The 24,719-nt window shown below is 44.9% G+C and overlaps 2 protein-coding genes across 2 annotated transcripts; both read right to left on the minus strand.

Annotated features, from left to right (window-relative positions):
- Positions 1-4,136: 4,136 nt before the first annotated feature.
- Positions 4,137-5,615, minus strand: LOC116078804 (keratin-associated protein 16-1). The gene has a single exon (XM_031354119.1). It carries the CDS (start codon positions 5,613-5,615, stop codon positions 4,137-4,139), a length of 1,479 nt encoding a protein of 492 aa, XP_031209979.1.
- Positions 5,616-12,935: 7,320 nt separating this feature from the next.
- Positions 12,936-13,684, minus strand: LOC116078964 (keratin-associated protein 17-1). The gene has a single exon (XM_031354420.1). The coding sequence runs from the start codon at positions 13,633-13,635 to the stop codon at positions 13,309-13,311; it is 327 nt and encodes a 108-aa protein (XP_031210280.1). The 5' UTR covers positions 13,636-13,684; the 3' UTR covers positions 12,936-13,308.
- Positions 13,685-24,719: the final 11,035 nt, after the last annotated feature.

Below are 24,719 nucleotides of genomic sequence, written 5' to 3' on the forward strand. Positions count from 1 at the left end.
GAATTTGTGATGCTCTCTCTGGACCTGTCTCTTTTTCCTCTGGGCCCAAATGTGTGGCTGCACCACCGACTGATTCCAGCATTCCACACAAGTGCACATCCTGGCCTGGTTCCTGCTGAGGCTTGTGATGGAGTGGAAGGGTGATGGTGTGGGGCAGCAGTCAGGGCTAGTCTTGACTTCCGGATTTGCAGTTCATTCCATGGAGCACAATAGCTCACTGCCCACATCTTCAAAGAACCAGGACATCATAAGCTGCCTTGATGTTTCTTGGGTTAACTTGGCTGCTTCCAAAACAGATGAAATATCTGGGGATTCTGGAAGGATCTTGGCACAGGAGCCGCTGTGGAACCTTGTCTTTTCGGCTCCCTCTTCTGCCTCTGTCTTGAAAGAAGAGAAACTCCTGGAGAGAGCTGCACCTGGGAGACACTCACCCTGGTCATTAAAGAGCCCATCGATACCACTGTCTTTTCCATCGTGTTGTGGATGGTTCCTGGCTTCCTTCTCCTCATGGTCTCATTTTGTCATCTTTAAAACTGCAGTTGTTGTGTACCCCTATAATTTTGATAATTGGAAAGCTGAGGAATATGTTTTATTCTAGAATATGCTTACCCCAAAGTTCCTCATCCCCCGAGAGAAATACGTTTAGTCTCACCAAAGAAGTCAACCAGACTAAGAAACATATAAATACTTGAAATATAACATCAATTTCAGTTTGAAAGCTGAAATTCCATGCAGAACCACCCCAGTTGCATCAAGAGAAGGCTTCATTTCTCATCTATTTTTCTCCAAGCGATTCTGCTTTTATTTTTTCTTTTAAAAAGGTAAAATACCCCAGTTGAGAGAAAATTTTTATTTTCTATCAACTTACTGTGATTGAAAGTTCTGAAGACACCTGCAACATCATTCAAAGACATTGCGTGACTACAGCAAGAGATACAGTCGTGGGGCTGGAGAGAGGACTCAGTATTTAGAGAGCTCGCTATACAACCACGAGGACCAGAGTTCAGATGCCACATTAAAAAGCCAGCCATGGCCGTGGACCCCCGTGACCTCAAGATTGTTAAGCATTTGAGACACAAGGATCACTAGCGTTTGGTGGTCACCACCTTAGCTTCAGTGAGAGGCCCTGTGTCAGGTAAACAAGTCAGAGTGATCCAGCAGGACAAGTGAAGTCCTCCTCTGGCTTCAGGCCAAGCTCACACCTGTGCATGCTCACTCACACACACACTCACACACACACACTCATAACACACACATATACACTCATAACACACACACTCACACACACACACACAGATATGGATATATATAGCATACATTCTCTGGTTCTTTCTCTCTCACTCTCTCTCTCTTAATCTAGTATAGTGATTCATAATAATTTTTTTAAAAAAACAGACTTTGGACCCAGCTTCCTGTTTAAATAATTTATGTTATTTACTAGCTGTAACTATCCTGAAATATATATTTCATATATTTATATATTTCATATATATATATATTTCATGTAAGATATATATCTTTGTACCTGTGTATTTATATGTGCATGTGTATCCATACATATATATGTATGGGTTGTTTTATACTTTAAATATAAATATCATCTTCTAGGAATTCTTTAAATCAATCAACATCATTATTAGAGCTCACCCTTTTTTTCACTTCAACATAATACTTCCTTGTGTTAATTAAACCACATTTTACTTGTCTCTTCATTGGCACTTGGCTTGATTGACCTTCGGATGTTTCATCTCACACATAGAAGAGAAACTGGGCAGGGAGAAATCTTACCTTAAAGAATAACACTGACTCACAGGAAACATTAAGTCTCATGCCTGGCACGGAGAATGGTAACCCTGCCTCAGTCCTCACCTGAAGGAGATAGAGCCAATCCTATGTCCTGTCGTGACAGTAACTCCAACCAATGCCCATGTGCAGGTAAGTATCGCTGTTGACTTTCTCCCTCCGCCGTTGCCTAATCTGATTCCCCAATGGTTGGTTTCACAACTCCCTCTGGATGTTTGGCAATGCCTGACTGGTAGAGACCAGGAATTCTGCTTGATGATCTCCAAGATTTCTCAGCAAATTAATGTCCCATTCGAATGTCAGTCGTGACAAAGCTGAGAAGTCCTGGTCTATCCTATCCTGTGCTTATGATTGTTCATGTTAGACCCGGAGGAGAGGAGAGACCCTTTATTCTGTGTGTGAAGTAAGGATGTGACTAAAAAGATTATGTGCTTCAGATGTAGGAGACAATGTTTAGATAACAAGTGTCTGTGGGGCTCAGAACACAACACTCTCCTAAAAGATTCCCCATTGCTCAACCCTCCTTACTGCAAGCAAGACTCCCATTTGTTGTTCTCAATCCTCTTTGACCTCCAAAGACATGTGTTTCCTTCCATTTCTCTACATCCAGGACCATGTCTTCCCCCTGAGAGACTTTCCAAAACCTATTTTCCTTCATGCCCCTGACCTGCATACAGCCTCTCAGTGACTTCACATAAGCTCTTCACCAAACCAAGCATCTATCTAGCACACAAGGCCCTCTGTGGGAAGATCATTGCCTGCTACCCACTGTCAGGGCTCACTTCTCTAAGGACACCACTGCCCAAGCATCGCCTAGTGGACATTTGGCTCCCAGCCCTGCTCATCTGTCTGTAAATTTCCTTTCTAGAGAGCTCCTCCTCTGCACCTGGTTAATTCTTACTTGTACCAAATGATAGGAGCTCTCTGCTTTGCATAAAAGAATATAGTAAACTGTCTCATTGACATGTGTCACCATACCACAGAGTGATTTCCCTGAAGACTGGGGACTGAGACTTCTGTCTTTTGATTCCTAGAGCATAACACTATCCATGTCATTTCCCTAGCAGCAAGTCTATAAGCACCACTGATTGCCTAGCTAGATGCATAATTAGAAAGATGAGTAGGTTGGAAAGGAGGGAAGAAAGATGGAGGGATAGAAAGAAATAAGAACAAGGAGGAAAGGAGAGAGAGGAAGGAAGGAAGTAACAGAGGGATGGGGAAGGGGAGGGAGGAGTGTTGAAATGAAGGGAAAGAAAAGAGGAATAAGAGAGTAAAGGAAGGGAAGGTGGGATAAGGAGGCAGAGGAAGCGAGGGAGGGGAAGAGAGAAGGAAAGGAAAGAAGGAAGACTTGATAGGGATAACAATAGACACTTTAAAAGGAAAGAGAAAAAAGGGGAAGTAAAGAAGGAAGAGGAGTGGGAAGAACAGAAGGCAGAATAGAAAGTAGAGAAAAAAGTGGAAAGTGAGGGAGGAAGAATAGAAAGAAATAAAGGAAGGAAGAAAGCAAAGAATGAAGAATCTAAAGAATCCGGTGAACAGTAGAAGCTTTGAGAGGGAAGGAGAAAGAGGGAGTGAAGAAGGAAAGAATAGATGGAACAATAACAGCTTTAAAGGAAAAGCAGAGGGAGTGGAAAGAGAGGGAAGGTAGAGGAAAGGAGAGAAGGAAGGAAAGAAGAAAGAAGGGAAGGAGGAAAGCGTACATGGAAGGAATAATGGATGGAGAGAGAGATTGAGTCATGAATGAATTAAAGGAAGGAGAGATTGAAAAGGGAGAGGTGAATAGAAAACGGAAGAGAGGAAAAGAGACAGGGAGGGATGGAGAGAGAAGGAAGGAGGGAAAATGGGCAGTGGGATAGATGGAAGGATAGAAGGAAGAAGGGAGGGAGGAATAGAAAGAAGGGACAGATGAAAGGATAGATGGTCAGGGGAGGGTTCTCCAAGAAAAGCAAGAACCATGTGTCACTTCAACTTAGCCACTTTTATTGCACATATATATATATATATATATCACTGCAGATGCTCCCAAGGAACACAATACATGAGGACAGAAAGCATCTTGAGTTAGAAAGAGCCCAGTGATGTGGTCAAGCAGTTCTCAGTGTGCTGGCAATAGAAGACAGCATTCCTTCCTCTGTCCAGGGGAAGATGTCTTCACTGGGACCACCAGAAGGCTGGAACATTTGATGAGTTCTCTAAAGCATAAGCAAGTGGTGTCTGGCAGTGTAGAATGAACACGGTTCTAGCTAGGTTGTAATGAGTTGTGCACGGGGTTTTCCGGGTTTCTCTCTGGCTTTTGACTGTTGCGTTGCAGGAATTGGTGAGCTGGAGCTGGCTCAGCGGTCAGCAGGCTTGCTGGCTGCAGACTGGGGGGCTGCAGCCTCACGGGTGATGGGGCTGGCGGGTTTGATCTCAGAGGGCTGACAGGGAGTCTCATCTGAGACCTCTGTCTTGCCGGGTGTTGTATCTGCACAGTCGGGTTGACTGGAAGTTGACTTTTTGCTATCACGCTTATCGTCGTCAGAATCAGCGCAAGGTTGGCGGGAGCAGACAGGGCGGTAGGAGTACGAAGCTAGGCAGGTAGGGCGACGTAGTATGGAATAGCAGGAGCGGTAGCAGGCTGGGCGGTAAGTGATGGATGTCACGTATGGCTGCCTGAAGGTGATGGGTCCAGAACAGATGGGACGGCAGATAGGGCGGCAGGAAACTGGACTACAAGGCGGCTTGCTGGAACTAGGTATGTAGAAAGTCCGAGGGGGGCAAGCTGGTTGGCAGATGGCAGATGCAGAAGACCCCGGACGGCAGCAAGCAGGTTGGCAGGAGGGAGTTGGGCAGGAAATAGGCTCACAACAGACAGAACGGCATCTTTTGACTATGTAGCAGGAAGGTTGGCATGGGGTGGGCACACACACCGATGGCAGGCAAGGACTGGGCTCAGGGCAGACAGGTTGGCAGATACTGGAGACACAGCATGAGGAGTCTTGGCAGCTGCTAGAGACACACGGTGGCTCACAGGGGCCCTGAACACAGCAAACAGGACGGAGACAAACAGGTTCACACACCAGAGCCATACAGGCAGATGGCGGACAAACACAGGCCTCTGAGCAAGGTGGTTCGCAGGGAGTGGAGTCACAGCCGACTGGCTGACAGCTACTGGCTGCAGAGCAGACAGATGGGCAGCAGCTAGGTGTTGAGCACACTGGCTGGCAGCAAGCAGGCTCACAAACCACAGGCTCACAGATCATTGGTTGGCAGGAAGCAGGCACAGCGCAGACAGCTGAGCAGCAGCTGGGCTCACAGATCACTGGCTGGCAGGTGGCGGGCAAGCAGAGGACAGGCTGGCAGGATGCAGTCTCACAACACACGGGCTGGCAGCTGCTCACAGAACAAGAAGGCTGGCACATGGTGGCCTCACAGCACACGGGTTGGGCACAGGTGTTCATGGAGCAGGAAGGCTCGCAAATGGTGGCCTCGCAGCACACAGGTTGACAGCAACCGCCCATAGAGCAGGAAGGCTCGCAAACGGTGGCCTCGCAGCACACAGGTTGAACACAGCTGCTCACAGAACAAGAGGGCTCACAAAGGGTGGCCTCGCAGCACACAGGCTGGCAGCAACTGCTCACGGAACACGAAGGCTGGCAGCATTGTGAGCCGCAGCCGGATGACCCACAGCTGTCTTCACAAGTCACCAGCTGCCACGTCTGGCTTCGGCAGGAGCTGGGTAGGCAGATGGGTCCTCCACAGCTCACCTCAGTAGAGCACAGAGAGACAGCGGGCAGGGAGGGGCATTTCCTAGAACAACAGCAGCCAGACATGGTGGAGATACCTCTGCCTTGGAGTGAGTGCTGCCTGAGTGTAGCATCTCCCTTTTATACTCCCTCGCTGGTGCATGATGTTTGTGGGGGCCCCCTGCATCTTTTCCTCATTGTTGTTTGGGTCCTGTTTCTGAAGGAACATCTTATTATGCCAACATTTGTTGATCTAGAAGTTGTTTGTCTGCCCATAAAGAATGTCTTTGTTTACTGACTTGCTAAATATGGAATCCTCAAAGCTACAGGTAGTCCTGGGATGAGCAACACGATGGATGGTCTGCATCCTAGCATCCTGAAGAAGGAAAGAAGAAAGGAGCCTATAATTTAACTGCCATCCAGCCTTCTGCTTCTTCTCTTGGGCTAGGTACAGGTGTTTCCATGAGTAGACAACCTACTGTGCGGCAGGCGAGCAAGCCAGCCTACTGTGCGGCAGGTGAGCAAGCCAGCCTACTGTGCGGAAGGCTAGCAAACCAGGAGCAGACTGAACCACACTCCCATGACAAGCTCCACAGAGACACATAGTGAGGAGCTCAGTTGTGGTAGGATTTCCAGACTGAGCTGTCAGTGGGCCACAGTCCACACCCACCCTGTGTGGGTCAGCTTACTCTCCTTAGTCACAGATGGAGAACTGAGTGTAGAGGACAAGGAAGGTTAAGTCGCTCACTGGAGGTTGCTCCCATCCTCTCCACCGGTAGGCTTTCAACAAACTGAACCTCTTTTAAGAAAAGAAAGTATTAGCCAGGCGGTGGTGGTGCACGCCTTTAATCCCAGCACTTGGGAGGCAGAGGCAGGCAGATTTCTGAGTTCGAGGCCAGACTGGTCTACAGAGTGAGCTCCAGGACAGCCAAGGCTACACAGAGAAACCCTGTCTCGAAACAAACAAACAAAAAAAAAAGTATTGTCATTTATTTACTGTGTATACGTATACGTTTGCAGGTGCATACATGTCCAGGTGCATACACGGGCAGGTGCATGTATGTGCATGCATGCATGTGCCATGCACATCTGTGGAAGAGGACAATTCAGGAGTCAGTTCTCTCTGTCTACCATGTGGATCCTGGGGATTGACCTCAGGTCATCAGGCTTGGTGACAAGCAACTTGACCGGTTGAGCCATCTCATTGGCTCTGAACCTCGACTTTCTCAGCAGACATCATCAATGTCATACATAATAGACTCGAGCAGTGATGTCACCCTCCCTCATGTTCTATCAGCTGCACGACTCAAGAACATTTGTTTCATCTGACCCTAGGAATTGCTTGACACAGTTTCTCTGCTTCTCCATCTTTTCCTCTGTCTGTCCCAAGCATTCAGTGGATCTGCAGAGTCTCCTTGTCACCAAGGCTGGCACAACACTTGTACCCATTCCTAGTGTGGGGGAGGCACTAGGGCATGACTATGCTGAAAAGCCTAGCTCTTTCAGCTTCCACACAGGAAAGACCCATTTTGAGAGATTTTGAGAGCTCTTAGAAGGTAAATACCAGGACCAGTAAGGTGGCTTAATGAGTAAAGGTGACCACCACCTGACAACCTAAGTTCAATCCTGGGACACACATGATAGAAGAAGAGAACCAACTCTTGCAAATTGTCCTCTGGCACGCATACATATGCCATGTCCCACGCATACCCCACATACATACAAAATAAAGAAGTGTAAAAATATTAATTTTTAAAAACTTTTTAATTATTTTACTTATCTACATTTCAAATATTATCCCCCTTTCTGGTCCTCCCTCCATGATCCTCCCACCCCATCCCTCCTCCCCTTCACCTCTAAGAGGGTGCTCCCCCACCCACTCCCACTCACCCCTCTAGCATCTGCATTTATTTTATGCCGAATGTATTCCCATGTCGTAAGTTTTTGTTTCTTCAGTTCTTTTCTAGGATATATTTTTTCTTCTGTGCAAACTCCTCTTCTGGCTTTGGAACATCTGTTCCTTTTCAGTGAGGGTCATCTCAATGTGTTCTGGGGAGCTCATGTAAATTTTTCAGGGCATCTCAGGTGCTTTGTTGACTGGGTGTGTTTGGTGACTAGAGAGTCTATATCTAAACCTTTAAGTTTGGCATTACTCTCTGCATTTTTAAGCATGTGCAGCAAAAATCAACACTCGATTTTTAGCTACTGACACTGTGTTCAGCCCCATTGTTTGGCCTGGACACACTACCAACTCCACCATTATGCCACCAGAACAGCACCTGCATCTTTAAAGTGACATCTTTCAAGTACTTAATGGCTTTTCAGATATGAATACCCTTAGTGGCCTGGGCAGTTTCATGGGTATTCTTAAGGTGAACTTGAAGCTTTGAATCTTTTGATTTGCATAATTTTTGTAGGGTTTACTGGGTGAAGAGAATAGTGTACCATCTTCTCAGGTCACCTCAGGCTGCTTACAGGAAGAGCAAATATGAAATCATTTGAAGATCTTTCCAGGATTCATGAAGTGAAAAGAGAAAAGGTGGTTTCCCAGGTTGGTCCCTAAGGCAATGTGAATGAGACTCCTTTTGACTGCTACATGAGATGCGGTGAGAAACGAATCACAGGTTTCCAGACACCAAAGCTACACCTTCTTGTCCAACGAAAAGCCACTCTTGCCTGTGTTTTCAGCCTCAGTGTAGTTTACCTCCCCTGGAAAGTTGAGCATTAGCCACCATCATTCACCCCTCCCTTCATGCATTAATATGCATAATCATTCACTCGGTTTCTCTTTGTCTTATCTGTCCATCAACTAGGACAGCACTGGTACCTGCAGGAGGGATACACAAAGAATAACCAGCAATTTCAGTCTCAACGTACAGGTTAAAAGAGAGGTGTGTACACCCGACAGCAATTGTGACATTATGATGATTGTAATGGAGATTTGCAGGCACTTTGAGGGTACTGGGGGAAATATTCATATGGGGTTATAGGAAGGGAGGAAAGCTTTCTTGAGTCTTGATCATAAGATGGTCAATAGAATCCTCCAGGGATGATGAAAAAGCTCAGTCTGTGGAAACCAAAGACACAAGAGCAGGATACATTCTGGAAATAACTTGACAGCTAATACAATTGATACAGTCAGGAAGAAGAGCACAAGAGACAGGAGGAGACAGTACTGGGACCATAGCAGTAACTTAGGCATCAAGCTATAGAAGTTAGGTTTAATAATGATACTTGGCGGTTTAAGCAAGGAAGTAATGGGCCTGTGATTTTAGAAATCTCTGCCTATGGAAATGGAAGAAAGAGGGCAAGTTTACAGGTAGAGAGACCTTAAGGAGACTGGCCAATTACCCAAAAGCCTCCTGGTAACAACCTGGACCTGGCAGCTCTCTGGACTAGAGCAGCAGAAGAGGTTTTAAGATAAAAGAATCTAGAAGTGTCCATGGCTGAGACTAGAAAGGACCACCATTCTTTGAGATGTGCCTTCTTAGCTATGGGGAAGGGCTGCCTTCTGATAGCCTTGTAGAGCGAGCAGTAGAGAGCTCATCGACTCCCTGTCCTAGGTCCTCTCCCTCTGCTTCCCTTCCTCGGCTAAGCCAGTGATGGAGTTGTGGTTGTTGATAACTCCCTTCCAAAAAAGGAGCCCGCCCTCATAAACTCTCTGATGAGAGCTGACAAGGCAGTGTCCTTTATACTATGGTGTTATCTTCTCCAAGAATCCTCCCCGGCTAAACGAAGTGGCAGCTACTCTAACTGTGTGGGCCAGTCCTACTTGGCTCATCCTTAAAGCACTGCTCTCCTCCCAGCATCATCCAGGTGCCGTAAGGGCAAGGACTTAGTCTATTCAGTGCTTGCATACCTGGTACCCAGAGTCAAGACTGATACATAGGCAGCCTGCAAGTACTACTTATTGAATAGACTAATGAGAACCTGTGCGTATAGCTAAGAAGGGCAACCCTTGTTGGTAACTCAAAGAAATCACTACCTCCACTCACACACACATCCGGGTGACATGGCCATGAGCAATGGATTGATCAGCTGCTCTGAATCACCGACACTCCATACACAGCCATTGGTCAGTTGGCAGGTTTGTCCCATTGTCCCATCCTTGGCAGGATGCTCCTTCTGCAGGGTTTGTTTTGGTAATTAAAAAGTCTCCCTTTTAGAGACCAGCTATATCCAGAGTAAAAAGTAACTGAAATAATGGTGTCTGAAATGATAGCCAAGCAAAGTGGAATTTCACATCCTCTGAAAGCAAGACATACTACTACCAACATTTTATAATGAAACCCCAAATTGAAAGTACAATAGCAGAAGGAGAGGACGGATGAATGGCAGAGAGCTGATGAGCTCTCCACTGCTCCCCCACAAGGCTGTCGGAAGGTAGGTATATTGTGCTTTTGGAAGCTATAGAAATAAGTGGTTGAAAATAGAAAGACTGATACTATCAAGTACTTACAAGGGCATGGAGCAACTGGAACCCTCAGACATGGCTAATTGGAATACACAATGGTACAACTAATTTGCAAAATAATTTAATACTTTCTTACATATTTACACATCCAATTACCATTTCCCTAGAAATATCATTCCTATGTATTTCTAAAATGAATGAAAAGATGTTTATATGAAAACTTGTACATGAATGTTGCTGAAAGATGTATTCACAATCATGAAAAATTATAAGCCATGCAAGTGCCCCTCATCTAATGGATGAACTTTTAATATCATCTATCCATATAATGAAATACTAGTCAACAACAACAAAAACCTAGGGTTTGGGGAGCTGACTCAGTATACTCGTTGTACAGAAACAAGGACCTGAGTTTGATTCTCAAGGCCCATTTTTCTAAAAAAGAAAGTTGCCATGGCAGCAAGTCCTTGTAATCCCAGGGCTAACGAAATAGAGGCAGGTAGAAGGCTGGAACTCACTGACCAGCCTGTCTACCTACTTGATCACTGAGAGAGACCCTGATTCAAAGGGGAACAAATGAACAGTGCCCAAGGCTGCCCTCTGATCATCTGCACATACTCGCAGCCATATGCACATGCGCAGTCATACATAGGATCATGATGCACATGACTACACACAGGGAGGGAGAAACTTGATGCGGGCATCGATGTGAATGAATATCAAAGCTGCTAGGCTGAATGAGAAGGATTCACACTGCATGGTTTCTTTCTTAATGAAATTCTAGACAAGGCAGAGTGCCTCAGGCTATAAAGAGCTGATAGCTGCCAGGAACTAGGGAGGGTTAAGTCCTGAAAGAAGAAAGCAGGGAATTTGGAAGGTGCTGGAGCCTTCCGTGGTCTGCATACAGCCATGATATCATAAGGACAGATGTACAATACTCAGGGCTCATTGGGCTGGTAAAAATGATTGATCACATGTCAATCACATAGCGGTAAAATATATTGATCTATAAAAGTTTGTGAATTCTCAAGGAATACACTTTTTGAGAGTGTTTAAATGAAACAGAAAAGATTTAAAGGCATTATCATAGAAGCAGCCTCCCGTTTGTGCTGGTGCATATGCTTATGAGAGCCTCCTGAGATACGCGTCAGTGAGAAAACCTGAGCGCTCCACTGGCTCCTCCTCCTGACTTTGCTTCTATAGTTTGCTCCCTTTAAGAATCATGGCACCAGCAGTGGTGGCGCATGCCTTTAATCCGAGCACTTGGGAGGCAGAAGCGGGAAGATTTCTGGGTTTGAGGCCAGCCTGGTCTACAGAGTGAGTTCCAGGATAGCCAGGGCTACACAAAGAAACCCTGTCTCAAAATGACCAAAAAAAAAAAAAAAAAAAATTATTGCAGGCCAGAGTGAGCGGGGCTGGGGAGAGAGAAGGAAAAAATGTCTGAAGTCAGCTACCATGTACTTACATATAGTAAACAAGTAAATCTTTTAAAAAAAAATCATTGTTCTGCTTGTAGTCAGATACACAATATATAATATATACTTTTTATATATATTACATAGTCTATAAACATATAGCCTTTATAAATAATACATCCTTTATATATGTTATATATGCTTTTTGCATAATATATATCCATGTCTAATATATCCTTTATATATATTATATACACCTTATATAATATATATCTTTTACATATAATATAATCTTTATATTATTTATGATAGATAGATAGATTGATTGATTGATTTCTTGCCAAGAATCATAGTACATGCCTTTAACAACAGCATTAAGGAGGCAGAGACAGGGCAGATGAGTTAAAGGCCAGCCTGACCTATATAGGGAGTTCCAGGCTAAGTGGGGCTTTGTAGTGAAACCCAGTGATTCCTCTGTTTCCTCTGTAAAAGTAAAAATAAATACTCTTCCCTTAGTGCAAGAACAGATTTTATTTATTTTAACCCACGTATCACTTAAAAATCACTCCTAACTAGCGATTAATCCACTATTCCGTGAGTTTTAATTTCCCAGCTAGGCTTGCTCTGTCCGTGCGCCCCTTTTCTTCCTCTCAGTACAGTAACTGCAGCTAGGTCCAGGACAAAAACAAACAAAAGCAAAGCAAAACAAATATAAAAAATTTTAAAAACACCACCAACCAAAACAGCAAGACCGGAACATGAGGCTAAAGGAGACTCGAAACCACACTAACATCCTGAGAAACCTGATTCACAGTCTGGCTGCAGACATCCCTGCCATTCACAACCATCCTGGGGTGGGTTTATGATAGCAGCGACATGGAATACTGAGGCAGGAGGATTCTAAATGTAAGGCCAGCTGGGGCAACTTAGTGAGACCCTATCTCACAGTAAAAGGTAAAAGGAGGCCTGAGAATTCAGCCCCGTGGTAGAGGTGTTGCCTAGCATCCCACTGCTGAAGCCCTAAACTCGATCTCTAGCCTTGAAGAAGAGTCATTTACACTCCTTTGCTTTCTCTAACTTTGCTTCCTCTGATTCTACCACAGTGTTCAGGCCAAGCATCCTTAGAAACACAGTACAGAAAGTAGGCATGCATCCTGAGCACAATGAGGCACAGCTAGAGTCAGTATACCTTGAAGCTTTCAGAAACGCCTCCCTCTGCCATCCCAGGTCCTAGAGCTAATGGATACCACAGTCAGTGGTGACACTCAGGTACTGTCAAAGCCCCCCTAAGTGACTCTCACATTGCACTCTGCAGCTTTTGTCTACAGTCTGTCTACAATCTGCACAACCTCCAACCCTCCATGTAGAGAATTACCTGTGTTCCTATTAAAAACACAGATCCCTAGACCACACCCCTAAGGCACCCCTTATATTTGGGGGGAGGGGTGCTCCAGAACCTAGTTTTTACTCTGCTGCAGGAGATCAGCAAATACTATGCTGTCCCTGGGTGGATGCTAAAGTAAAGCTTACTAGTAGTCCCAAGGAGGATTAAAGGAAGAGGCAAGAGGACGGATAGGGTAGCCAGCGTGCTTGAATTTATTAAAAGTTTGACAATGTTTCAAAGGAGCAGAAAGCTAGGGTGAACCAACAGGTCCAAAAGGTAAGAGAACACCTCATAGCTGCGAGGCATTTGACTTCATGCAAATGAAGCCAGGAACATTGAACTTGGTGACCACCTCCCTGGAACCCAGCTTTTAATTTCTTGCCAGGAAATAACTCTTTGGCCCTGAGTGCCTTAGACCCCAGGGCAAGCTCTTCTCTCAGAAATAACAGGAGAGGCATGTCGCTGTCTTGGAGGTGCAAACGAGTCAGGAGATGAGGAGGTCTCCATCTAGAGTGGACTGGACGGAGGCTGTCCCCAACACTGTCTCAGTGAGAGGGGGGAAGGTCTTCATTTCGTCTCGCACACAGGTGTGGGTTGACAGCACACTGGACCGCAGCACCCGCCGCCGCCGCCACAACACCCGGAGCCACAGCAGCTGCCTCCGCAGCCCCCGCAGCCTCCTCCACAGCCAGATCCGCAGCAGCTAGACCCGCAGCCTCCGCAGCCCCCGCAGCCAGACCCGCAGCAGCTAGACCCGCAGCCAGAGCCTCCGCAGCCACAGCAGGAGCCACAGCAGCCACAGCAGCCGCAGCAGCCCTGCTGGCAGCAACACTCCTCACAGCAGTCTTGTTCCTGGGAGCAGCAATTGAGGCAGTCTCCCGGGCAGCATCCCATGGTCCCAGCCGGTCAGGTCGCAGGTCAGGAACGCGGCCGAGCTTCCCCTAGGTCTGACAGTGGCCAGCTGGACAGCAGCTTTTATATCCCCCTCACCCAGGGGTGTTGGCACCAGGTACAGGATGTTTGCTTTGTTATTATTTATGCTGGTTTCCATACGAACGTCTCATTAGCCGGCTGTTTATTTTCCAGCCATGAGTACCTCAACTCATAAAAAAGGCCCCACTCGTCCCAACTGCTGTTTGTCCAGAGGGTAAAAATATACCTGGGAAAAGACCTGTCATTAGCCAAGTTGGAGAGAGGAAGCTGGCCAAGGAATCTGCTCTGGCTCCTCTCTATCCCCCTCTTCTCTAGTGGCAAAAAGGAGATCCCTCTGTTGGCCATGTAGCCTGTTTTCATGGATGTTGACCCTTGAGAACTTGAAGAGTAAGAATGGATAAGCCTTCTGTCTACACAGAGGGCTGCAGTGGAGGTTCTGACTCTGTGGATCCTCCCAGCCAGAATAGCATTCTCTCCCCAGCCATGTGAGCAAAGCAAATATTTGTGTCTGTGTGAGGTATGTGGATGTGAGCTGCACGTTTATTTAGGCTTGGCAGGTGAGCATCAATCACGAGTAATAACTGACTTGTGAAATGCAGATAGACTCGCCATAAAACTGCAGAAGGCTGGGGAGCCACATTCTCTCTAAGTTGAGATGAACTGAACGTTCTCACTTCTCCCTATGTAGGCAGGAAGAGCACAGGAAGGCACCTGCTACCCACAGCTCCAGGCCTTTCTGTAATGAAAGATGGAGATGAGGAAGGGAAGGGGGGGAGAGAAAAGAAAGAATGAAGTAAGGAAAGAAAATGAGGGAGAGAGAAGAAGGAAGGAGGAAATAAGAGAGGAAAAAGGAAATGAAAGGAGGAAGGGGGTAGGAAGGAAAAAAGGAGGGCGGGGAGGGAAGGAGAAAAGGGGAGAAGGAGGGAGGAGAGAAGGGAGGAAGGAGGAAATGAGAAAGGAAAAAGGAAATGGAAGGTGAGAGAGGGAGGGAAGGAGAGGAGGAGGGGGAGGAGAGTTGGAGGCAGGAAAGGAAGGAGGAAGAAAGAAATGAGAAAGGAAATGGAAGGAGGAAGAGGGAGGGAAGGAAAAAAGGGAGGGAGAGAGAAGAAGAGAAGACGTAGGGGAAACAGGGAGGGAGGGAGAAATGAAGAGGAAAGGTGGGTAGGAAAGATGAAAGGAAGAGAAGACAGAAATGATGGAAGGTAGGAAGGCTGGAAAGGGGAGGGGAGAGGGTGAGAGCAAAAGGAGAAAATGGGAAGGGAAAGTTAGAGTGAATAAAAGAAGGCAGAGAGTGAGGAAGAGAGAAAGGAGAAGGAAAAAAGGGGGAGGAAAGAGGGAAATAGGAGGAAGGGAGGGGAAATGGAAGGGAAGAGAAGAAGGAAGTAAAAGAGGAAGTGAGAAGGAAAGAGAAGGGGAAGAAGGAAAGGAAGAAAAGAAGGAAATGAGGAGAGAAAAGAAGAAAGGGAAGAAAGAAAAGGAAGGAGGGAGGAGAGGCAGGGAGGGCAGGCCACTGGAAGCGGAAACACTCCATTGAAACAGAAATGTTGCAGGGCTGAAGAAAGGGCTCAGCATTTAGGAACACTTGTTTTTCTTGCAGAGACCCAGCTTTAGTTCCCAGCACCCACATGGCAGCTTACAACCATCTGCAACTCCAGCTCCAGAGGAACCAATGTCCTCTTTGACCTCTGTGGGTACTAGATGCATGAGCAGTGCACAGACAAACATGCGGACCAAACACCCATATACATAAAATAAGTAAATATAAAAAAATAAAATGGGGCCATGCAGCGGTGGCGCATGCTTTTAATTCCAGTACTTGGGGGGCAGAGGCAGGCGGATTTCTGAGTTTGAGGCCAGCCTGGTCTACAGAGTGAGTTCCAGCCAGGGCTACACAGAGAAACCCTGTCTCAAAAAACCAAAATAAATAAATAAATAGATAGATAGATAGATAAGTAAATAAATAAATAAAATGGGAATGCTGAAGACATGGACAGATACAACTAACTGCCTTTGACAAAGCTATAGATCTTGTGTGGTTGCTTCTAGGGAATCAATGTCAGTTAAAATCTTCCCTGAGATTTTATTACTTCTCATAGTTTTTCTTACTGAATTAAACTCCTATCTTAACAAAACACTGAGTTGAAGGAAAACAAAAGTGGAAATGACATAGAGCGTCTGCCAGGATATAGCATCAGTGTGGAATATCCCAGTGTCACTCCAAGAAATCAAAAGCTTTGGGGAAGAGATGATGCTCAGGTTCTGAGATGAGTGAACAGTCTGCCTACACTTTAAGCCTTGGGACCTGGCCATGCTCTAGGGATGATCGTGGCAGGCCCAGAGCCAATGGTTAGGGATACAGATGGGAATCTCAGCCAAATAACACAGCCCCTCCCCTTTCCTTTGCCTTTCTTTTGGAGATGGGCTGGAAGCAAAGCCGCCTCTAAGAGAAGTTAGACAGACTCAGGACAGAGCAGATGTGGCATCAGGATGGGAAACACACAACTTGGGCGTTATGTGAATCCCACTGCTTTACCCGATAGGAAGCCTGAGGCACGAGGAAACCCTGAGCCATCACCAGCTCCAGTTGCTAAGGCTAGTTTCATGTCAGGATTACCTCAAGTGGCGGCTTCCCAAATGACGCTGGGATCATACTATTGCCACATTCTCACAGATGCTCTTCATTAATGGTTCTCAACCTTCCTAATGCTGTTACCCCTTAATACAATTCTTCATGTTCTGGTGATCCACCCCCGCCATCATAAAATTATTTTTGTTGCTACATCACAACTGAAATTTTGCTATGTTATGAATCATAATTTAAATATATAGCATGCAAAATGTCTGATATGCCACCCCTGTAACACAGGTCACAACCCATGGGTTGAAAACAGCTGCTCTTCAACATACCCACTTTCTTTCCTCGAAACCAAGCATGCATTTAAGTTAGGAGTTATATAACACAGATCTCCAAGTGCATCCTTGTCTTATATTAAGTCAAAATCTGAGTGTTTATGAAGTTGTGTACTTAAAAGTGTCTAAAGTGGGTTAGACTATCAAATTGGCTACAAAACACTGACATAATTTAACACCACTTAGACCACACACATAACCTGAAATTGATCATATTTTTTGGAAGATCATACCATGTTCAGAGGGACACATTAATGGTAGATTAGACTCATCACTAGGTGTTCTATTTTCTGGTCAAGTGTCCGTGCCACAGTACTGTCCTGAGGCTGGCACTTGGGAGAGGAGCATAATTCAGCAACACAGCACGCAGGTCTTTCTATTCTGTTGGGTTTGTGACCAGCAGTGCATTCTCAGAGTCTTAATTACAATTTGGATGAGGTTTAAGTGTGTTCCCCCAGACTATGTTGGGAGCTTGGTCCTCACTGGAGTCTTGTGAGGCACTGAAGGACCTTTAAAAGGTGTGGCCTAGTAGCTCACTAAAATGCTGCCCACCAGAAACGAATACTGGGCTCCAGCGTAATTCTTCTCAGAGCTAGTTCTTATAAAAGTTGGAATCTGACTTCAGTTGCCCTCTGATGTCCCATTTGGAGCAGAGCTCTCTGTCTCTCTTTATATATCTATCTGTCTCTCTCTGTGTGTATGTCTCTCTCTGTGTCTGTCTCTCTGTCTCTCTCTGTCTGTTTCTCTCTCTGTCTGTCTGTCTGTCTCTGTCTTTTTCTGTCTCTCTCTTTCTCCCTCCTTCCCTCCTTCTCTCTCTCCATCTCTGTCTCTGTCTCTGTCTCTCTCTGTCTTTTTCTGTCTGTGTGTGTGTGTGTGCGTGTGAGTGTGAGTGTGCGTGTGTGTGTGTGCATGTGTGTATGTGTGTGTGTGTTTCCTGTCTAGGAATGTACCCTTCCTCTCCCAATCTCTCTTTCTCTCATTTTTCTCACTCTCCCATGTGCTGATATTGACAATATGCCATTGAACATCCTGAGTCACGAGTTAAATAAACTTCTTTTATAGACATAGACCCAGCTACTGTTGAAATAAACTAATATACAGGATTTTAAAAATACAAAAAATAAGAATTCAATGAACAGCCCTCTCTGTCTTCCTTGTCCCTTCATTCAATGCTCTTAGTTCCAAGCTGACTCCCCTCTGCTACATTTTACTTGACACCTCTGTGCTCCCACTTCCTCAACTATTAGCTGGAAACTATGATAATAGTAACAGGTCTCTCAGAGATGCCATGATGAAATGTGTGTACACATGTAGCAGATCTCCAGGTCCTAACACACCTGACACCAGGATGGAAATACCATCCAGGCCTAGAACCCAGCACATAGGCAACTATATCCACCAAAATCAGAACAAAGACCTAATCCATCAAAAATCTATAGTTCTGGGAAAGTTTCTAAATAACTAACTTTGCTTTTCGGCTTCTATAGTTCTGCTTCTAGCTAACTGATCTTACTAACCAGGATGTGTCAAGCCAGGATGTGGCTTTGTGCTTAAATGCTCACCCTGAGAAAGACTTAGAACTGCACTGGGGTTCTAAATACCCAGTGCAGTTGCTGGCTGACTAATAAGCACTTTCTATTAGATTGAACCAGGTCCAAGTGGTCTATCCTGGTGGACATGTCACAACATACATGCAGACAGAACACAGGGAACATGGCAGTCACATGCACTTAGAGAAGCATCTGCTATTGCAAATATACAATAAAATGTGTACATATGTGTATATGCATGAGTATGCTTGTGAGTATCCATGTGCATGTGTGTGTATGTGTGAGCATGTGTGTGTGTCTCTGTGCATGTGTGTGTGTGTATGTGTGTGTTCATAGAAGACATAGGAATACTTTCTTCCAGACAATGATTCTTTCATTCAAGTCATTTCAAGTAGAAAACCTGATGGAACAGGGATAGAAACACCAGACTGGGATAAATAATGGCTACCCTCTGCAACAGAGTGGGAAAGAAGGTAGCTCACATTCTCTCTTAACAGTTACCATGGAGCATAGTCCTCTCGGTCTGCTATAGCAATCTAGAGAAGGGACTCACCATTTCTGAGATTTGCATAATGAGCAGCCAAGCCACTGTACTCAATTTCCTGACCCCCACAATATATCTCAGGATGTGGGGAGTTAGGGAAAAGTGATAGGGATGACCTTTGACCTGGGTAGCAGCAGTAATGTCCAATAATGAAACCCAAGCAATAGTAGCCCCTTAGAGAAAAGGGAGAACAGGTCTAGAGTGGAAGAGGGTGGGGTTGGATGAGTATTCCCCATAAACCTCAGGTATCTGGGAACCTGGGCCCGGTGAACTTCACCTAGATAAGGAGTAACTCCATGTCTCTGTGCCTCCATCACTCCCAGGTGAGGACAAGATGGGCTGGACCCCTATGAAGAGAGCTAGGAGGATTCTATTCTCTCCCATCTTCCTGCACCCCAAAGAGAGCTATCTGATCTAGTTCAGAGACTACAGAGGGTCAAATGCAGTGAGCCCACCTGTTGACAGAGACACAGTCTGACTGGGAAAATGACCCCCCTCACTAGTTACACCTGCTGCTGAGAGAGGGAACAGCTCCAAATGAGGTGGGCCTTAGGCTTCTTTAAGCTCTTGAGCGACAGAATGGTCCCAACCCAAGAGCCCAGAGGCCTGCTAAGGGAATAGAAACTCAACAGACACAGGATGGCACTTAGTGCAACTGGAACCTCTTTCAGGAGACAAGCGTACAAGCGTGGGCATATGAGTGTGGGCACATGAGTGTAAGTTATGCCATGAATGTGGGAGGTGGTGGGAAGCTCATTTCCCTCCCAGGGCAGAGACCCTGTGCCACTCACTACTGTACAGTGGAGGGGTTGAGAGCATAGCCAGGTAGCTGGCTAGGAGCCTAGGGCAGAGGAGCTGAGCAAGCTGTCTAGCCTCACAGAAAACCTGCTTCTCTAGGGAGAGAGCAGGTCAAGAGGCAGGCGTGGCCACGCCATCCTCCGTCAGAATGACTGCCAGAGGCTCCCCTCCTCCTTTTCCTGCTCTTGGTCTGTCCCTAGATGTCCTCTCTGGGGCTGTGGTTTTCCAAGTCTCCCCATCATCCCTGTCATCAGTTTCCTTTGATAGACCCAGGTGTTGTCAAATGCTCCATCTGGTGATCCCTTCCAGCCCCTCTCGTTGCTTTTCTTTCCATGTCAGGTCAAAGTTTGGCAGAACTTAGTGATTAAATCCTCTATTCTCTTTTCCACCTGCCTGGTAGAAGTGCCATCAGCCAGATAAAGATGGATCCCAGGCTGCTGGGCTCCGGCTCCAGCCTCTGCAGAGTACCTGCCTGGCCGAGGTAGAAAACGGGCTCCATTTTAGCAGTAGCATGAACCAACCTCAGGAAAAACCTCCCTTTACTTCTCCCTTTAGAGACTAAAACATGCTGTCCTTAAGTGCTGATACCCCACCCCTTATAATAACTTACAGATCATTCCATCACCAGCTATATAAAGAAGTTTTCCATAAGATTATATTCTAACAGTAGTCTGCATCAATCAATTCCCCACTGAAAGACATTTAGGTCATTCCTAGTATTTCTGATATTTTCCCACTATAAGCACATTGTAAGGAATAACTATAGTTTAAGTCATTTTACACATGCCTTGGTATCTCCCTGCTATGAACTCTTTGAAATCACAGGGTCAATGAGTTCTTGCACTTGTAATTTTCATGAATGTTGTCATATCACCTTTTTTTTAGTATAGAATAGAGTTTCTTTAGGGCATGGGGAGGGGAGTTAAGAGGGTAGCAGAGGGGCTGGAGAGATGGCTCAGCGGTTAAGAGTACTGACTGCTCTTCTAAAGGTCCTGAGTTCAAATCCCAGCAACCACATGGTGGCTCACAACCATCTGTAATGAGATCTGATGCCCTCTTCTGGTGTGTCTGAAGACAGCTACAGTGTACTTACATATAATAAGTAAATAAATCTTTAAAAAAAAAAAAAGAGGGTAGCAGAGGCAGAGAAGGAGAGGGTAGAGAAGTAGAGGCTGGCCATGACCACGTGGAGAGAGGGGGAAAGGAATGGGGAAAGAGGGGGCACAAGGGGCAAGAGAGAGGCAAGAGAGCAAGAGGGTAAAGAGCGTCATATCACTTTTTATAAAGGTTCTAAATTACACCCCCTTCAGCCCTGTGTTTCATTTCCCTCATGCCTCACCTACAAGATGGCTGTCAAGGAATGTGACCTTGCCCATCTGATTCAGAGAAGATAGCGAGGTCAATGTGCATCTCTATTGTGTGCTTAAATGCTAGCTGAACTCCCTCTCTGGTGAATTATCTTTTCATCCCAAGCCACTGCCCAACTTTCTGTTGAGTTGTTGATATTCTCTGATGGGAATAGCTTGCACAGCAGAAAATAAATATTTCATTTCTATTTACTTGTATCCATGGATTTTTTTTTTTAAAAAGAAAATCTTATAAGGTTTATTATATATAAAATACTTGCAAGTAAAATAAACATCATGTATCAAAATTAGCCAAACCCGATGTCTTCATATCCCACTGAATTTCTGTAGTTAGAAGAGGCACTCTGAAGCAGTGGAGCATTTTCACTATCTAATATATTCTTTTTATTTTACTTTTTAAAGATTTAATTATTTTATTTATATGAGTATACTGTAGCTCTCTTCAGGAATACCAGAAGAGGACATTGGATCCCATTACAGATGGTTGTGAGCCACCATGTGGTTGCTGGGAATTGAACTCAGGACCTCTAGAAGAGTAGTCAGCGCTCTTAACTGCTGAGCCATCTCTCCAGCCCCTTTTATGTTATTTTTTAAATGGACTTTGTATATTCTGATTGCTCCAGGTCCTCCACAACTCCCCACCCACCCAAATCCATACCCTTTATCTCATTAGAACAAAAACAGGCATCAATGATAATAATAATAATAATAATAATAATAATAATGTATTAATAATATATAATAATATAAACAATAGTAAGATGAAAAACAACCCATAACAAGACAAAGCAAGCAAATAGTAAAATAAAAAGAGCCCCCCCACCAAAGCATAAGAAGCACATACACACTCTGAGACACACACATTTGCATACACAGGAAACTGTATCTGTACTTATAGCTACTTTATTGGGTTCTTACATCTATCACCCTTCTCCACGCCAATCTCTTCCAACCTACCCCCCAACACTAGGTAGGTAAGAAAGAATGCTAGAGTTGGACAGTGGTAGCATATGCCTTTAATCCCAGCACTTGGGAGGCAGAGGCAGGCATATTTCTGAGTTCGAGGCCAGCCTGGTCTACAGAGTGAGTTAAAAAAAAAAAAAAAAGAATGAAAAAAAGAATGCTAGAGAGGAAATGGGGAATGGACCTCTTTAGACTAATTCCTGCTGGTTATGGGCATCAAATTCCTAGGGGCAAGTCCACTCTTCATCTCCAGGATAACTTCAACTAGCAAACCAGCAAACCAGCAATAGCAACAAACACAACAGCAGGAATGGGCAGCAGTGGGGAGAGCAGCAGAAGGACTCTGGCATTTATACACTCTCTCAAAAGTTCCCAGAATTCCAAGCATAAACTATCATCAGCTGGCAGAACCATGCCCCTGCCAGAGTATGAGACAAACTGTGGTCAGCTTCTGTGGATAGTCTGAAGCAGACCCATATCCCACACCTAGGATTAAAACAAAAACATATTCACATAACATAACTGGGTTTTTAAGGAAACTAAAATTCTCACGATAGAAAAATCCCATGAAAACCATCTTCCCAGGTTGCCACATCACATCCTTATCATTATTATAATTTTAAAATATCTATGTATGTTGCTGTTGTTGTTGTTGTTGTTGTTGTTGTGAATGTGTACAGGTCAGAAGACAAACTTCAAGAGTAGATTCTCTCCTTCCACCTTGTGGGTCCTGGGGGTAGAATTCATTTCACCAGGCTTGGTGGCAGGTGCCTTGAACTCTTAAACCTTCTGTTTCCCCTTCCCAAATGCTGTGACTACAGACATGTTCCACTAGGACCAGCTTACATTGAATGTCTTAACATCTTGGAGTCCATAGGCTAGAGAAATGTCTCACTGGATAAGAGCACAGGCTGTTCTTCTACAGGACCAGAGTCTGGGGAGAGATGTCTCAGTGGATAAGAGCACAGGCTGTTTTTCTGCAGGACTAGAGTCTGAGTCCCAACACCCACATGGCAGCTCACCACTTTCTGTAACTCCAGTTCCAAGAGGTTTAATGCTGTCTTCTGGCCTCTGTGGGCATCAAGTATGCATGCAGTATACAAACATACATGCCTATCCATACATATAAAATACAAATAAATCTTTTTAAAAATCTTATTGTATGTCTAGTAGGCCAATTGCAAAATTCCATCATATTTATTAGAATATATTTCATTATTAGTACATCTACTTTATAAATATTATTTCCCACAGCTGAAATCAGAGAGAGAGACAGAGACAGAGAGATACAACTTCCTTTAGATAATTACCTATTTCTGCCGATTTCTCTACTAAGCTATTCATCTTTCCTAACTAATTTATAGGAACTTATTTTATGGGAAGTATGTTTCATTTTTCATTATGTCAAATATGTTTCAAAATTTGCCCCAGAGCATCATTTAATTGTGTCTGTGGTGTCTTTAAGGACATAGTTTTCTTTTTTGTCAACAAATCTATCTTTCCTTTCTTGTCCTGTTATGTTTAAAAATCCATTCTCCATCTCCAAATCAGGTGCCAGTCATTTTATTTTTCCTTGTTTCTATGGTTGTGCTAATACTTTGTCATGCTACATATCATGAATTATCATGGTGTGTGGCAGACACTGTGGTTTTCCTCATTGTAGAAATTCATACTTAAATAAAATGAGTAGATCTAATTTTAAAAACCATTTTTAAAGTAAGTGTGCCCGCTGTCTGCCTTAACCAGAGAATCCTCGTTTTCCAGTGAAGAGCGATACAGACACTCATGGCTGCACTGGATCCTGAGGCCAAGAAACAGATGAGCACTCTGCCTTCTGAAACACATCTGCATCTTCCCTTCTAACACTCAAGGAACATTGTTGTAGAAGGGGTGTGGAGAATGTCAATAGCAGAAGACAAGGTGCGGGCGGTGGTGGCGCACGCCTTTAATCCCAGCACTTGGGAGGCAAAGGCAGGTGGATTTCTGAGTTCGAGGCCAGCCTGGTCTACAGAGTGAGTTCCAGGACAGCCAGGGCTATACAGAGAAACCCTGACTTGAAAAACCAGAAGAAGAAGAAGAAGAAGAAGAAGAAGAAGAAGAAGAAGAAGAAGAAGAAGAAGAAGAAGAAGAAGAAGAAGAAGAAGAAGACAAGGTGAAGGCATGCAAAATGGCAAAATGGCATCCTCTGGGCAGCCTACAGCCAGCATACAACCATTGCAGCCACAGTGCTGTGGCGGGTCAGATGTCTGTGAAAAATGAGATCGGGGGCTGGAGAGATAGCATTTGTGGCTTTGGCAGAGGACCCAGCTTAGATTATGATCATCCATATGAATGGTCACGACCTTCAGTAACTCCAGTTCCAGGAGATCTGACACCCTTGTCTGCCTCTGTGGGGCACTATGCCTACAAAGTATAGACACATACACAGGGAAAACACCCATACATGTAAAATGAAATTAAATAAATAAGATTATCAACAGTCAAGAAAGGAAGAAAAAGGGGTCTCAAGGGCTCCGTCTTTCACTAATGAGCAATTGCTACTGGCAGATGAAATGGGGGAGTCATTGCCTTCAGCTGTGTAACCACTAGTCCCCCCCACACACACACACACATACCTCACACACACAACCAGGCTCCAATGAATAGTTAGTTACAAACAGATGTTAACACAGATGGATCTGGTTAAACTAAACAGGTCACAAAACAAGACCAGAAGTCATCAATCAGATCAGGAAAGGGTTAACTAGTAGATGAGTGTGATAAGAGAGTATATGAGAGTTATCATAATACATACACATGCATGAAATTGTCAAAGGAAAAAATTTGGTTAAAAAAAAAAAGAGAGACACCCAGTCCCACAACACACAGAGAAAGCCACACTTCCAGGTGATCTAACAAGCCCAGGATCCCAGG

Source organism: Mastomys coucha, unplaced genomic scaffold, assembly GCF_008632895.1.
Source record: "Mastomys coucha isolate ucsf_1 unplaced genomic scaffold, UCSF_Mcou_1 pScaffold5, whole genome shotgun sequence".
Taxonomy (NCBI): Eukaryota; Metazoa; Chordata; class Mammalia; order Rodentia; family Muridae; genus Mastomys; species Mastomys coucha.